Source organism: Prionailurus viverrinus, chromosome B4, assembly GCF_022837055.1.
Source record: "Prionailurus viverrinus isolate Anna chromosome B4, UM_Priviv_1.0, whole genome shotgun sequence".
Classification (NCBI taxonomy): Eukaryota; Metazoa; Chordata; class Mammalia; order Carnivora; family Felidae; genus Prionailurus; species Prionailurus viverrinus.
This window is the reverse complement of record NC_062567.1, coordinates 25,374,395-25,391,419: the sequence shown is the minus strand read 5'-3', so window position 1 is coordinate 25,391,419 and position 17,025 is coordinate 25,374,395. Positions and strand designations below refer to the sequence as shown.

General features: G+C 39.3%; 1 protein-coding gene across 2 annotated transcripts in view; it reads right to left on the bottom strand.

Annotated features, from left to right (window-relative positions):
- The window catches only part of ZEB1 (zinc finger E-box binding homeobox 1), a 206,668-nt gene extending 193,536 nt beyond the window's left edge, over positions 1 to 13,132 (bottom strand). For both annotated transcript variants that reach the window (XM_047865196.1, XM_047865198.1), the window contains exon 1: positions 13,047 to 13,132. In XM_047865196.1, coding sequence (XP_047721152.1) covers positions 13,047 to 13,104 — 58 coding nt within the window. In that variant the 5' untranslated portion in view covers positions 13,105 to 13,132. The remainder of the gene's footprint in view (positions 1 to 13,046) is intronic.
- Positions 13,133 to 17,025: the final 3,893 nt, after the last annotated feature.

Sequence of the window (17,025 nt, the reverse complement as noted above, 5' to 3'; positions counted from 1 at the left end):
TTTTATCTAGTAAGTTAATAAAGATCCAGGGAAGGCATCTGATAGGGAGAATGATTAAATCAGCTGGTTTTTACAAAGATAACTTTGGCAGCAGCCTGCATGGCAAAGAAGAGTAGAGACAAACAATAGCCTAGTATAAGAGTTTGCATGAGAAATGAGGACCCTAAAGCAACAGAAATAGAAATGGAGAGGAAAAGACTGTATTGAAAGATATTCAGGGTAGAGAACTGGCAGATCTGGTGATTACCAGGTTATGAGAGGAAAGGTTAACCCTAGGCTTTAAGTCGAATGTAATACATTGGCAGTGGCACTAACAAATTTGTGAATGCAAAAGGAAAGCAAGACTTGATAGGAAATAAATTAGTTCAACTTTGGACTTGTGAAATTTGACAGTCACGTAGGATATAAAGGTGGAAAAGTTACACAGACAACTGTAGACATATTTAGAACTCAATGTAGTTCTTGGCAAAAGATAAAGATTTTGAAAATATCAGCATATAGGTGGTTGCTAAAACTAAAAGAATTGGGTCAGACGTTTAGGTAGGGTGGGCTGAGTAGAAGAGAATCAGCCCTGGGTAATGCCAAAGAGAAAGAGGCTTTAAAAGAGAAGAATGGAAAGAAATGATAATTTAAGAAAACAGTAATAGTACAGAAGCTGTGGAAGCAAAACCTTCCAGGAGATTCAACAATAACAAATACAGTGGGGCGCCTGGGTGGCTCAGTCAGTTAAGCGGCCGACTTGGGCGCAGGTCATGATCTCGCGGTCCGTGAGTCTGAGCCCCACGTCTGGCTCTGTGCTGACAGCTCAGAGCCTGGAGCCTGCTTCGGATTCTGTGTCTCGCTCTCTTTCTCTGCCCCTCCCCTGCTTATGCTCTGTCTCTCTCTCTGTCTCAAAAATAAATAAAACATTTAAAAAATTTTTAAAAAACAATAACAAATACAGGTAAGTCAAATAAGATAAAGGTTGAGAAAGATTGGCAGGATTTAGAGGTCACTGGAGATTTTACTACTTACTACAGCTTCAGCAGAACAGTAGGGTGAATCTTTATACAAGAAACTCAGAGACAGTTAAAGAAATGTTCATTTCAAAGGGATAAAATTATATACCTTAATGGACTCAAGATAAATGGCAGGTTTGAACAAATTCCCATGTAAAGATAAAAGCTATGGAATGTAAAAAAAAAAAAAAAAGAATTGGTATTAATGGTAAACTCATTAAAACTGTGTAGGAAATAAGAGACCATGAAGGTAATATTCACTCTTTGCTTAACTACAGACACTCTTTGGGCATCTTTCTCTGAAACTCTAGCCTCATTCAATTTATCTCGTTGAATTAAACATGTGTCAAGGACATGAAAAATTCTGAAAACACTGACTAAGCACATCACTACTGCTCTAAGTTTAAAAATGTATAAAACCAGGACAGCAGAATTTGTATTCCTCTACAGTCTTGAGCTTTGGTTCTAGTTGAGTCCTGAAAAATATTCTAAAAATACTTAAACAGAAATTTTCACACAAAATTTTGATTAGTAAAACCAAATTTTAGCCTTTTTCAAACTACTCAGGGCTATGTCAGGCAGGCTTGTAGCTAAAGATCACAATAGGGTAAAAGACAAAAATTAACCTCAAATGGATCGTAGACCTAAATATTAAAGCTATAAACTTCTATGGGCTCCTAGGTGGCTCATCGGGTAAGCATCTGACTCGATTTCGGCTCAGGTCATGATCTCATGCTTTGTGAAACTGAGCCCCATGACAGGCTCAGCACTGACAGCACAGAGCCTGCTTGGGATTCTCTCTCTCCCTCTCTCTCTGACCCTGCCCTTCTTGTACACGCAGTGTGTATGCACGTGTGTGCTCTTGCTCTCTCAAAATAAATAAATGGCTTTAAAAAATCTGTAAACTTCTAAAATCACAAGGGAAAAACATCTTGGAATGGGCAAAGATTTCTAAAAACACAGAAAACACAAAGCTTAAAAGAATAAAGTTATAAATTTGATTTCATCAAAATTTAAAATGTCTTGGAGCGCCTGGGTGGCTCAGTTGGTTAAGTGTCTGACTTCAGCTCAGGTCATGATCTCACAGTTTGTGAGTTCAAGCCCCACACGGGGCTCTGTGCTGACAGCTTAGAGCCTGGAGCCTGTTTCAGATTCTGTGTCTCCCTCTCTCTCTGCTCCTCCCTGCTAATGCTCTTTCTCTCTCCTTCAAAAAAAATTTTTTTTAAATGTCTGCACTTCAAAGATACCATTAAGAAAATCAAAATCAAAAGATAAGCCACAGAAAGGGAGAAAATATTTTAAATACCTATATCCAAAAAAGAACTTGGGTCCAAAGTATATAAAGAACTCTTACATCTTAATAATAAAAAGATAAGCAACCCACTTAAAAATAGGCCAATGATAGAATAGACATTTCATAAAATAAATTCTCAAATGATATTCAAACATCATTAGATCAGTGAAGTCCAAATTAAAACCAAAAGGATACTAGGACACAACTACTAGAAAGGCTAAAATTAAAAATATGGACAAATGTTTGTAAGGATGGAACAACTAGAACTTTCATACAGTGTAAAGTATAAAATGTTACAAGCACTTTATAAACCAGTTTGGCAGTTTCTTATAAAATCAAACATATACCTATTATATGGTCCAGCAACTCTACTCTTGGGTATTTATTTACCCAAAAGAAATGTAAGCATATATCCACACAAAAATATGTGTGCAAATGTTCACAGCAGCTTTACTCTATAGCAAAAACCCAAATACTTTGTCCATTACCGATGAATGGATACACAAATAGTAATACATTCATGTAACGAACTACTACTTGGCAGTACAAAAGGAATGAACTACTGATACATGCAATAACATGGATGAATCTTGAAAACATCATGTGAGTAACAGAAAGCAGACAAAAAGAGTACATACTTCATGATTCCACATATATGAAACTCTAGAAACAGTAAATTTAATCTCTATCCATCAAAAATAGATCATTGGTTGCTTGGGTTAGATTTGGGGAGGAATGACTGAGATGAGGTACGAGAGAACTTTCCGGGATGATGGAAATGTTCTATACCTTAATTGTGGTGGTGGTTACACTAGCATATAAGTGTCTGAAAGGTCATCAAAATGTACATACATGATAATGTATGTAAATTATACTTCAATAAAGTTTATTCACACATACACACAAAATGGTACAATTTTAACTTTTGTCTTAGGATTGCTCTGATGTATACCACAAGAACATACTATGTGTTAAGAAGACATACAACCATCTTCTTAAATATATTTCCAAATAAATGAATGAGACTGTATTTAAATCTGTGGACTCCATACTTCTTAAGGGTATTCAAATATAGAATATAAAGTTTAGCTTCCTTGGGCTTGGGTTCTTCATTTTATGCAAGAGAACAGCATAGGGACATTATCCTTGAAGTCCATGTCAATATGTCATATATGAAAGTAATATGATAAGGTCTCCTTCAATAAAATGCCCCTTAAAGAGTCCCAGGCAGCCTTCCTCAAGCTGAAAGATGTAACACAAAATAGCATTAAGATACTGTTCTACTACTGATTTCACAAACAGCCTTGTCCTTAAGGCTAGAACAACTGAGCGATGTTTAAGGTCAAAGCTACAGAAACAATGAATAAATTTTATAACCACATCCTTTCAAACTGAAGTTATATTAGAGTTAATACTGGACAAGAGAATAAGATGTCAGTTGATGGCAGACATAATTAAAACAAACTTAACTAATAATGTAAGTAAAATTTTAAATGAACATTTATGAACATTTATAGAATGTGAAAGATATACTAAACACAGTGCTTTATACTCATTTAACCAACCCCACTCTGAGATTACCATACCCATGCACAGGGAGACAAAATAACTTGGCCAAAGTGATTCAGCTGGTAAATTACAGGATAACCCAAACCCTTAATCACTCTGCTCTTAAGAAAGAAATGTTATATCCGAAAGGTGAACTCCAGATGCATTAAAGTCTTAAACATAAAAGATAAAATTACAGAACTATTAGAAGAAAACATAGGAAGATATCTTTGCAATTTGTGGATAAGGAAGGACTTTTCACTGCTCACAAAATAAAAAATTTTAGGTACATTAAAATTAAGGATTCCTGTACCACAAAGTCAACACATGACTGACACACTGGGATGTCTAAAACCACCAACGGATTACTATCTCAAATAGAGAACTCTGGGAAACCAGTGAAAAATGGAAACGCAACCAAAAAGGGCAAAGTGTATGAATGAATAAGCCAAACATAAGAAGGGAAACCTGAACAATCAGCAAGGATATGAAGAAATAATCAACCTCCCTGGTAAACAGAGAAACATTACAGCAACCATAAGATTCTATTTAACAACAGTTAAATTAGTAAAAATGTAGGAATGTCTACATTAAATGCTGGCAAAACTGGGAAAAAGTAAAACTTTTTATACACTGTTGGTGAGGGTAAAAAATTGATGTAGTCATTTCAGAAATAATACAGAATAATTTAGTGGTATTAAATATGTGACTAAGCTATAGCACAGCAATACCACACCTGGATATATACCCCCAGAGAAACTCTTCCACAGCCATTAGCAACATGTATGAAGATGCTGATTACAAAATTACTTGTACTCAAGAGTTGGAAACAACCTGGGTATCCATCACGAGGGGAACTGATAACCTGTGCTAGATGCAAACCATAAAATACTGCACACTTAAAAGCAATGAACTAGGTGTACATACAGAAACATGAACAGATATCAATGTTTAGTGAAGAAAGTAAAATATATGCCAAAATAAATTATATAGATGTAAAACACACAAATTACTACATAATTTTACAAGGATAGAGACATAACCAAGAACACATATAAAACATACCAGATTTGGGGCAAGTGTTGGGAAAGAGTTGAGACTGGGAGTGAAGAGGAAAAGTTACAATCCAAATAATGAGCATATGCCTCTAAGCAACACTAACCTAACTCTCTGTATCTGAAATATTGTAAGTGATATAGTTATGTCAACTATTAAAGTTGATACATTTATGCAAATGGTTGAGAACTCCCTTTTTCTGGGATGACTGAGCATTTCATACAATACATCTTGGTTTTAACCATGATAAATTTGAAAATTCATGGCATTTAGTTTTTGCTTGTTACCATCACAGATAAATATGCTCAAAGGGTCTAATAAAAGGAATACTGACCTACGAACCTGAAAAGCTATAGTGTAGTCCAACCTAACTAGCAATAGGAACTTAGCAAAGTCATTTTACCTCCCTGAAAGTTTTCTTATCTGCAAAAATAAATTTGAATGATTCTCCAAATCCCTCCATCTCTGAAACTATTTATTTTCCTAACTAATATTTATTCATATGAAATTATTTTAACTGTTTCTTCCCTCCCCAAAATAACAACAAAAACAAAATAATATCAAAAGATTTAGAAAAGTGATCTAGCAATAGAAGTGAATAGCAACTTAGCTTCTTTCAGGGTGGAAAGGAGAAAACACTAAAGAGGTACAGTGACTGTCACAGCCTTTTCAAGTATCTAAGACAGAGAATTTCAGCCCAAGTTCAGATAATCTACTCCTTGAAGTATTTTACTCTATGCTATTCCACATGTCACTATTACCTCTTCTAAAACATAAATTAAAGTCTCTTATGGAGTTTCTCCTTGAAGGCCCTAAACTTCAGCTTATCTGTAAGTTTTCAGATAAGAAAATGGTATGTTCTCCAAAGGTCTCTTCCGTATTAAACATGTAAGATTCCTAGAGAAAAATGAACTTTTAATTAACAAACTAGTCATACTCTGAGCATTTAACAACAACAAAAAACAAACAAACAAACAAAAAAAACAAGCATTTAATTAGAACTGTGGATTAAGTGGGTATAAACACCTTAAGAATAAGGAAAACTAGCATAGTTTGGTGACCATGAATAGTAACTGAGCCATCTAAAAAATAATAGTACCACATATTATAAAAAGAGCATTGAAATCAGAATATTAAAAATATCTAGAAGCCAAAATTAAGATATTTACAATACCTAAAAATGTGAAATTATAATATTTTAAAAGATCTGCAATATTCTTAGAATACAACAATAAATATGAGAAATTGAGATCATTCCCATATTTATCTCCCATTCACATTTAATTTTAAATATGGATGGGGAAGGGGGTAGTGGGAATTAAGAGGTCACAAAACATCTGTTACTAATAATTCCAGCACAGATGTAATTGTTACTGCAAAAAAGATGATGAAGTTATTCCCAGGCTGCCATACTACCAGCAGCCATAGTTTATACTCAAACTCCATGAATCAAGTCTCAATAAATAAAGCTGATTATGAGAACTGTCTATATGAACATATACACACAATCCCTATCCATATAGAAGGTATGTATTAAATAACAGGAAGAGGTCTGAAGAAATAAATGAGACAAAAATAACTTCCTAGAGAATGAAAAATAATCTAACAACATTTCATAGCTATAATACAAGTGTAGACCTAAACTTGGCTTCTTTCGCTCTATCTTTTGGAACCTTTCAATTTATATACACCTAAGTGATATACTTCAAAATATGTTTTAACAAAAGTAATAAAGTGAGTTCTAAATATTAAAAAAATTTTTCTCTGAAAACAATCTTAAGGCAGATTTTACTTCTTAGAGATCACTGTCCTATTTAAGTATTCTAGAATATTACCATGTTTTCAAGCAACCCAGTTCCATGATAACAAGCAGCATAACTCAACGTAAAAAATCTAGACATGCTCAAACCATACTGAAAATTTTTATTAGTTAAAATTGATGTGCTAAGAATGCTTCCTCCAGGAATACAATTCTCAAAACACTATCCCATCCAAAGGAAAGATTATTTTCTAAAACAATGCCTGGGGCACCTGGGTGGCTCAACTGGTTGAGCGTCTGACTTCCGCCCAGGTCACGAACTTGCGGTTCGTGAGTTCGAGCCCCGCATCAGGCTCTGCGCTGACAGCTCAGAACCTGGAGCTTCCTTCAGATTCTGCGTCTCCCTCTCCCTCTCTGCCCTTCCACCGCTCACACTCTGTCTCTCAAAAATAAAAAAATAAAGATAAAAAGTTAAAAAAAATAAAACAATGCCTATATAATAGGTTACATTTTAATTGGGGTTACTAAAAACTTGGTTCTATTAGGTGTATATCCATTAATTTTCTTTTAACATATCTAGTTTAAGATATTTTACTAGTGATACGTATAAAATGTAGCCTTCTAAAAAGTGTTTTTAAAACTATTTTATTTCCTGGCCATGGTTATTTTCTAGTTTAAGATTTTTTTTAATTTTCTTTTAACAATGAACTTTTACTTTACCTTGTATCTTTTTAGAAAGGAACATACATTTCCCCATGAATTCGTGATCATGCTACAAAGATTAAGAAACATTTTCCAAACCTAAATACTATTCTATAATTTTATCAAGTCCTACAACCTCTCATCACGCTTTTACATACTAGTACATATCTTCTTTCAGCATCTACATGATTTTTCTTCTCCTCTACTACAATTCAATACAGGTAGTTGAGAGTAGTTAACAATATAATTCCACATGATGTTGCATCTGTGTTTACATATGGCTCTAATCACATGCTTAGAAGTAATTTATGCAGGGGAAGGCAAAAAAAGAGGAAAAAGCAATAAAAACACAATTATAAGAAATAATTATGTTGTTATTTTAAAAATATCATTCCCAGTTTGGTAGAACTTTCTCATTTCTCACCACATGCTTCAAAGCTACTAAAATTGCAGAGGGTACAGACTTTCAAAAATACTATGAACTGGAGAAAGAAAAAAATTACCAAATATTTCATATGCTTTTACATAAGGCTCATCTTAACAAGTGACTGATGCTTTCAATTTATAAGATACTTTAACTTTTGCTCCATGCCACAACTATGTATGTCATGGCTTTGTGGTAAAGTTCCTCCGTTTATAAAAGAAGTAAGTGAATTACACATATTTACTACTGAGCTCTAGGAATTAGGAGAACACCAAATTCAAGAAACATCTGTCAGGAAATGTAAAACTGTATTTATATACATTCTCAATCTCCCTCTCTCTGTCTCTCTCCTGAAAAACCATGACGCTCTAAAATGGGAAATGCACATAGGCCTACCTGATAAGCCAGGTAATTCCTACTTAATTCAAGATAAACAGTATTACTATTACATTATGATACTGTTGTTGGTGCATTTATAGGAACACCATTAAAAATAATTAGGGAAATAAATACTTCTAACATTTGACCTAATAAAAGGCTTCCAAAAGTTTATAGTTATATTAACATAATTATATGGACACGCACCAAAAAAATGTAACTAAATACATGAAGTCTCATCTTATTACTTGTATTTGAAAGTAGTAATACTAATATACACAGTTATTCGAAAAGAATTGCTGAATACAAGTATATGATAATTATTAAACTACAATTTTTGCTGCATTTAAAACATCAAAACAAACTTATGCTTCTTAATTTACAATTGGTAAATGTAAAATTTATGCTCTACTTGTGATTCTTAACTAGAAGGGAAAGGAAAAGATAAAATCTAAAAATGACTAACATCTGACTGACTGCTGGTTAACATCTTCTTTAGTAGTTACCTGCCAATCCATGTATAATTTAAGTCTACATCAGTTATGGGAAAATAATTAGACAGTATCAATCAACTGCAATTTTTGCCATATTTAATGGTTTACACCTTTTAACATCTAAAATATAGGTATTCAGGGATCTTACAATGAATAAAAAAGGAGGCTAAAAAGTATACTAAATATGCAAAATAGATATGGGCCAATCATTACATAATTTTCTGAACCTAACAACATACAACAAAACTTAAAAAAAAAAAAGAAGGGGGGCGCCTGGGTGGCGCAGTCGGTTAAGCGTCCGACTTTAGCCAGGTCACGATCTCACGGTCTGTGAGTTCGAGCCCCGCGTCGGGCTCTGGGCTGATGGCTCAGAGCCTGGAGCCTGTTTCCGATCTTGTCTCCCTCTCTCTCTGCCCCTCCCCTGTTCATGCTCTGTCTCTCTCTGTCCCAAAAATAAATAAACGTTGAAAAAAAAATTAAAAAAAAAAAAAAAAAGAAGGAAAGCAGTAAAAGATTGTTTTAAAGCAAGACTAAATTGATAGCAGTATCAATCTCAGTATTTAAAAAGCTCAAATTTATAAAATTATTCATGTTAAAACATTGTTACTTCTTTCCACCTTAGCAGACTAGAAAATGCTTACGCCTACTTTACTTAGGGCTAGTTTTAAATAACACTAAGACTCAGAATTGCACCAAAGGTCCCTATGAATGCAGAGGTCCCAATCAACAGGAGATAGACTGATGGTGCCACTACACCAATAATCATTTTTGTTAGCATCCTCTACTGGCGGTTTCCAAAGACAGCAAGTGGAAATGGTGCAAATAACAGAAAAATATGTACCTGCTATTCCATCTAAAGTGAATTTATCAGCATGTGGTCATTAGTAGCTACAGCATATTTCTCTCCTCACCCCCCAAAATGCATATATACATGTATACATACAAAAACCACACAAGAGTAGAGGTGGAAAATTAGAAGACATATTTTTAAATACAACAAACAAAGCATTACATTACAAACGGTAAAAATCGATTTACCCAATTCTAATGCCAGTCCTTTATAGATGACTGACATCATTACCATAAAGTTACTACCTAAGGATTGATGCTTTGGCCAAACCTTGCTCAATTGGTTTACCCTTGTCAAGTTACATTACTTGGTTCTCCCATTAATATCCTACTCTGCAGATATATTCCAGAAAGGAAATTAAAATGTTTTACTGGAGGCTTAGCAGTAAAATCTGCATGTCTTTTTAAATGAAAAAAATTATTTACATACAAATAACAACATAAAGTACCCTTATGACTATCGCCCACTGTACACATCATTTATTCCCTCATTAAAAAGATTTAAGAGTTAACATTTTTCTATGCAATTCTCTTCAATAAACAACTGCAACTTACATGACTGCGTTGCTAAGAAATATCAACCGGCACCTATTCTGAGATTTCACAACACAATGGCATATAACTTCATTTTTAATTTGCAAATTATAAGGCTTAATCAAATAGCATGGCTGTAATCACCAGCAATGGATGAAATGCATTTGAGAACAAAAAGAAATACAAGGACAGAGCCAAAAGTGATGAAAATGGAAGATACCTGTAGTAGTACGGTGCTATCTTAAACACCTTTTGTTTTCTGAGAGTAATGCATACTGCAGACAAGACATTTTGTGCTAAACAGCCCAAATCTGTTTTTCTAATATTAAACACAAAGGAAAAACACTGACAGCAAGCGTGGTAAATAAATCCCTCCCTTGAGAATGAAAGCAGCAGACAGGAGGGGGCTGACATACATGCAGGAGAAAACTAAACACCATCTTTTTTCTACCTGCACAAGTTGCCATTTGCTGCAGCGATCGAGAACCTCTTTTTCCTGTTGATTTCAAGTACCTTTCAGGAGAGCTTTTTTTCCCCTTAAGTCATCTGTTGATATGCCTTAAGAGTGTAATATTCATATCACAAGATCTTTAGGAGAAAAATCCATTCTTTCCTGTTCAGGTAAACATGTTTACAGCAGCTGCACAGACGCTGGGTGGTTCAGACTCACATGTCACACACATGTCGTCAGCAACAAGAAAAGCCCCTTTCTCTGGCGATGAACATTTTAAATAAGGTAAAAAGCGAACAGCCCTTTCCGAACCAACTTACCTTTCATAAAGCCACATCAGCAACAGTGGCAACAGCTCGATATAGCACACTATTTGACGCTAAAACAGGAAATTAAAATTGCAATCGCCTATGCTCCACTCCTTGCTGTAACAAGTCATCTCTCCACAATGACGATACCAAATATTAGTTATCAATCATAACTAACAGACGTCTTGAAAACGCAAATTTTTATTTAAATAACTAAAATCATTCATGAAAGCAGTGATTTTAATGTCGGCTCAAATATATTAAAAATATTTTTACGATTGGAAGGAAACATCTTGAAACAGCTTAAAATCTTCGTATCTGCTTCTAGACAGGAAATCCCACACAAAATCTAAAATTGCCAGGAAAGGTTACAAAACCTCGCGTTTCGCATCCCAGAGGGGAGGGAGAAAGGGAGCCCAGGAGCGGGGGGTGGGGCGGGGGGAGCGCGCGAGAGTTTTTACTTAAACACATATTTCCTCATTTTCTGGAAGATACAGCGATCCCATTATAGGCGCATTTATTTCCCTACAGTTAAAAACTCGTTTTAAAAATAACGTAGGAGCCAAAACGAGCCCCTTGGTCCGAAATGTACGTGTAATTCCTTATATAGACTCGGCTGCAGCCAGCGGCAGGGCCGTTGCCGCCCATTATTATACAAACAGGTACCGGGCCGGCGCGGGCGGGGACCTCGCCCCGCGCTCCCGCCGCCCCCGGGCGGAGAAGTCTCAACCCTCTCGCCACAGGAACTGTCCAGACAATAACAATCAGCAGACATTTCGCTGCTGAACAAGGGGGAGAGAAAGCACAGAATCGCCCCCAAGATAAGCAGAAATACAATCAACTTACAACGTCTCTCCAAACTGGAAAAGGCGACTGTGCAACAACAACCACATGTTCAGGTCTCGCTCTCTCTTGCTGTCTCTATTTTTTTTTTTTTTTTAACTCTCACGCCAGGCAGAGGGGTGTGTATTGCCCCGGCACTTGAGCACAAATCAATAAACACTGCAGCTGCAGCGAAAGCAGCAGATCCGTGCGTCCGTCGGTCCGTCTGCCCCCTCCCCCACCCTCCTTCCACCCGAGACCGAGAGCGCCATCCAAGCTCCATTATCCGGCTTCAGCGCTCCGTGCGTCCGGCCCAGGTAACAACTTCCCCAAAAACCGAAAGAGAAAAAAGAGGCGTACGCACAGAACCCCATCCCAGCGCGGAGAAGGAGTCTCCCCCAGGGAGGGGGATCTGTCTGTGGTGCTTCCCTGTCTCTAAGACCAGGTAACAACTCCACAAACACACCCGCTGCCCAGCTCGCCGCCATCCACAGATCTCCCACAGCAGCAAGTAGGTGCCCGCTCCTGCCCCGTCTCCCCTGCCGCCCCACCAGCTCCCCCCCGAATGTGGACCTCACTGGCGGGGCTACCTCGGCTGGCGTCCCCAGCCGGGGGCCCAGGGCACGGTGGCCGTAGGCGCGGGGGAGGAGGGGCGCTTAGGGACCCGCGCCTCCGCTCCGCTAATCCCCATTCCGCGAGCGCGCCTCGCCGGCCGGTCACAACTTTACCGCCGCCGGCCGAGCCCGGTCCGCCCGCGGCGCGCACCACCGGCGCCCGCGCACACGCGCGCACGGACGACACGCAGCCCGCGGCCGCCGCGTCCCGCCGCCGCCCGCCGCCGCCCGCCGCGCGCCCGCAGCCCGGCCCGGCCCGAGCCTCGGGGCCCGAGCGACGGCGCCGGCCGGGGCCGCGGCGCGCGGAAGCCACTTTGCACGGTCAGCGCCGGCCACAAGTTTGTTCCTCGGCTCCCGGGGGCCTCCGCGCACAGGGAGAATAACGCGGAGGGGGCTGAGAGGAGGGGGAGAGGGGGGACGCCGAGGGGCAAAAGAGTGGGGAAAAGTGCGAAAAGAAGCAACAGCCGCTCCACCCGGGACCAGAAAAGTGGCCAGCCGCGTCCCGGCCGCCCGCCCTGCGCCGGGGATGCGGCGGCTAACGGTCCAAGGAGGCGGCAGGGGCGGCAGGAGCCGCTAGGCGGAGAGAGACCAGGTAAGAGACATAACGGTTCAGGGAGAGCGAGCGGCCGCGGCGCGGCTCCGGCAGCGGCAGCAGCGGAGGGGGGCAGAGAGCACTACTTTCTACTTTCCCACTCCACTTTGCCCGTCCCTGCCCCGGCCGCCCCCAGCCCGGCTCGCCCCCCTCACCCCCGGGGGCGCCCCGGCTGCCCGGCTCCCCCTGACTCCGCCGCTCCCCGGTCCCCTCCGCCACTCACCGTTATTGCGCCGCGGGTTCGCCTGCTTTCTGCGCTTACACCTGGGGCCATCCGCCATGATCCTCTCGCTTGTGTCTAAATGCTCGAGTCACCTCCTCCCCCTCCCTCCCCCTTCCCCCCCACCCCTCCGCCTCCACCCCTCCCCCCTCCCCACCGCACCTGGTTTACGACACTCGAGGCTTTACGACATCACCTTCCTTACACCTAGAGCCGCTCGCTCTACGGCCGGAACCTTGTTGCTAGGGAGAGGACGGTTTGCGGCAACCGTAGGAGCAGCTGAGTTTGAATTGAGGGGCGAGGGAAAAGTTTCCCTCAGGTGTCGTGGGATGGGGGAGGGGGGCGATAGGAAACTGCGGGGACGTTGTCAGAAGGGCGGCAAGCGGGGGGGGGGGGTGAGAAAGGTAAAGTAGGAGGCTCAGCGGCGTTCTGCCTCTGAACTGACCACACCCGCCGCGGCAGCCTGGGGCACGGACCGGTCTGGCTGATTCCCCTCAGGACCCTGTATCCTCCGAGCTGCCGCGTCGCAGTGACCGGAGCAACCTGTCCTCCCTCTTCGTCAAGGTTGGGCTCCGCTCCCACGCAGCGTTTGTCCCATCGGCGCACCCTGGGGCTCAGGAGAGGGTCGCGCTCTGGGCTACCCGGGAAGTTCCCGAGAGTAGAGGGAGGGCAGGTTCGGGGAACGGTAGAGACTGACTTGGGAAGCCCGGCCTCTGACGGGGACAGGCGGCGTCATGAGAGAGGCTACCTGCCCCGCAGTTCTGACTCCCTTCCCCTACACGGACGCACGGTTTTCCCCCAAGCGAACCGGGATGGGAAGTGACTTCAGTTAGATAGAACTTCAGCTGGACCGAAAGAGAGGCGAGAAGTTCCGTTTGCAGGCGACACCGGCGGTGAAGCCGAATGAGTAATACCCACACGGTCCCTGTCTCACTTCCTCATCCGCATCAGGCTCTCACCTGCTGTCACCTCGGCCTCCCCCGCCCCGCCGCCTCGCTCTCTGCCCTCCTCCCTGCTTTCCCCTGAGAGCAGATGGACGAGATGGGAGGCGCAAAGACGGAGAGTTAAGGTACTAATGCGCCATGATTTACCGTCAAAACGGGCAATTATCGCTGAATGGGACCTTGAGGAAAGAAACACGGCTAACAAATGTGGTCTTTGAAACTGATAGATTGCTGATCTTATCTCAAGTCTCTGTACAAGTTTGGGGATTTCTGAAAGACCATATAGATAACGCCACAAATACCAAGACAGTAAGTCTTCAGTAGGATTTAGCTTTCTCCCCTCCCCCAACCCCGTTCAGATGAGGAAAGGTCTTTGGAACAGAACAAATGAGCTACGTTTCAAATAATTTAGTTGTAAATTAACAGTGTACTGTTACTGTTAGAGAAATTGAGAAAACTGAAACGTGACACACAGTACTAGAAATAGTAAGTCACTCAGCACACTGCTTGTCACATAGTAGGTGCTCAATAAATTTATGTCTATAATTTTTGCCATACCTATGGCAAGATTCTTTATTATGTTAAAATCATCTTTTAAACACTCCAGAATTTCAGAAGATCCATTAATAATCTCCTCAAACCTTTCAAATGAAATAAATTTACATCTGAAGTCTGGTAATTTAAAATTAGAAAGTTTAATCCTGAATATAGATGAAAATTTTCTCTCCCACATTTTCTTTGACATTTTGAGAAATGAATGCATTATTTATTAGTGCATGGAATGTGACTGTAAATATTCTTTGCTGTACATTATGTCTGTATATCTATTCATGCCCAATGCCAAAACTAGAATCATCACTCTTAATGATCATTTTAAGTACAGGCAATCCTCGATTTCGTTCATATCATGTTAACTGATTTTGTGCATCCCAGAATTGTCCATGTTTTGCTTGGTTCAAGCAGTAACTTTTTCCTACCTCCTAAAGGCTGTATAATGTTCTTCAATTGGCTTCTGAATCGTTACAGACTTTGTCATTTGCCAGCATTCCCCTCCCAACCCCCCCCCAATTTTTTTTTACAGCTACCCTAATTTCCAGCCAGAATGGGAAAAAAAAATACGTTTGAACTAGCGCACATTTTACCTACTCTTAAACTTAGGAAGTATAACTCGTCCTTTTCTTTTTCATAAGTGTCTGTCCTGTACCTCCCTACTAAGCTTCTTTCAGTATTCATCCTTACCTTAAAATCAAAGAGACAAAGGGACAGATCAAATAGGAAGTCATTGTCTTCCTTACTCTAATGGTTCCTGGTTTAGTTAGCTTGGGCTAGACATTTCTTGTTCATTTCTGTGCCCTCAGCACCTAGTGGAGTACCTGGTTATATTGTAGATGCTCAATAAGGAAGTATTTCTTAAAATTCTTGACCTTTCCTATATAAAGTGAGGATCATTTATCTGCCTTCACCACATTAATTGTTAGGAACAGTTGAAATCATGGCTGCAAAGCTGATTAGTATCATTTATATCCTGCCTGATTTTGAAACTAATTGATCTTGATTTTAGTGACTCCATAATCGTTTTCTCCAAATGATTAACTCTGCCCACTCCTATGTTTTAAATATGCACAAGAAATATTGGTATCCTAAGTCTTCTAATACAAAATTCCAGTTTTGTAAAGTCCTGTAGTAATTATTTAAATATATATGTTAATACATATATTACAAATTGAATATTTAATTAATATATTAACTTTAATTAACACAAATAACTGTAAAGTTCCCCAAATTATTGAAATCTAGACTGAAAAACAGGCAAAAGTAAATCTCAGAGTAAACTGCTGCTTTAAGCCTGATGTTTACGCGATGGTTGCTGCTTATCTCTTAAATAGAACTAAAGAATTAGGGAAAATCTTTAGAATAAATTTAGACAAGTGATAACTTTATTAAAATTTAACTTTATTTAGTCAATTATACCTCAATAAGTAAATTTAGGTTCATTTAAATCAAACATGATAGGGAATTATACTAATAAGAGTTTAACATGTACCTTATATTGTTGATTTTAGTAATTGTAGTGTCACCATACAGTATATATTCAATATATACTTCTAATTTTAGTGTCAATGAAATGTTAATACTCTGCTTCTACACTGCTCTGGGATTGCATATGCTGAAAGAGGTATTCTGCTAAAAATGAATTACTGTAATCTTTTTTAAATTTATAAGGAAAATGTAAATGGGTAGAATATTTTTAATACTGAGGTTTTTTTCTATAAATTTTTCATAAACCCTTTGCACCTGCTATTTGCTTTCCATGTAAGATTCATGTATAAGTTAGGATAAAATTTGAAATACAATTATTTTGAGTTTAAAATGTAGATATTTCATGGCATTCTATATTGAGCATAAGATTTTCACATACCTCACTTCCTGAACACATTTGGGAAGTATAGCTTATAATAAGATTCTATAATCTTCATCAAAATAAATTGGTTGTTTCATGAAAAGAAAATTCATTACATAAATTAAATTAATTATATTAACATATTATTTTACTTTTAGAGCTTTGAAGGAAAAAGAATAAATTTGATACCTGTTCCCCATCAAAATACAGAATTTAGAAGCCCCCTAATGTCACTCCTTAATCCTTAGCTCAGTAGTGACTCTGGACATGGGGTTCACAATGAGACAAAAGGGGCCAATGGTGGTTTAACTGCTGCAGTTCCACCAAATTCTACAGTTGTTGAGTCAGGAAGGAAACATGACTACAGAGTGATCCAGAACCAACAGCTGCCTTTAGGACCCACACCAACTTTTCTAATAAAGCCTCCCAAGACATAGTAATAGGGACAAATGTTTTCCCCGAACCTCCATGTGGTTTTACTATATATTGCAACATAAAATGGTTTTTCTCTCTGGGGAATAATGCTCCTATTTTTAACATACGTCAATGAAATGTTAACACACAGAGCTTCTTATTTTGGGGCATTTTTTTCAGGAATGTGTCTAATAGATGTAAGTATAAATCAGTGTAGAAAAAG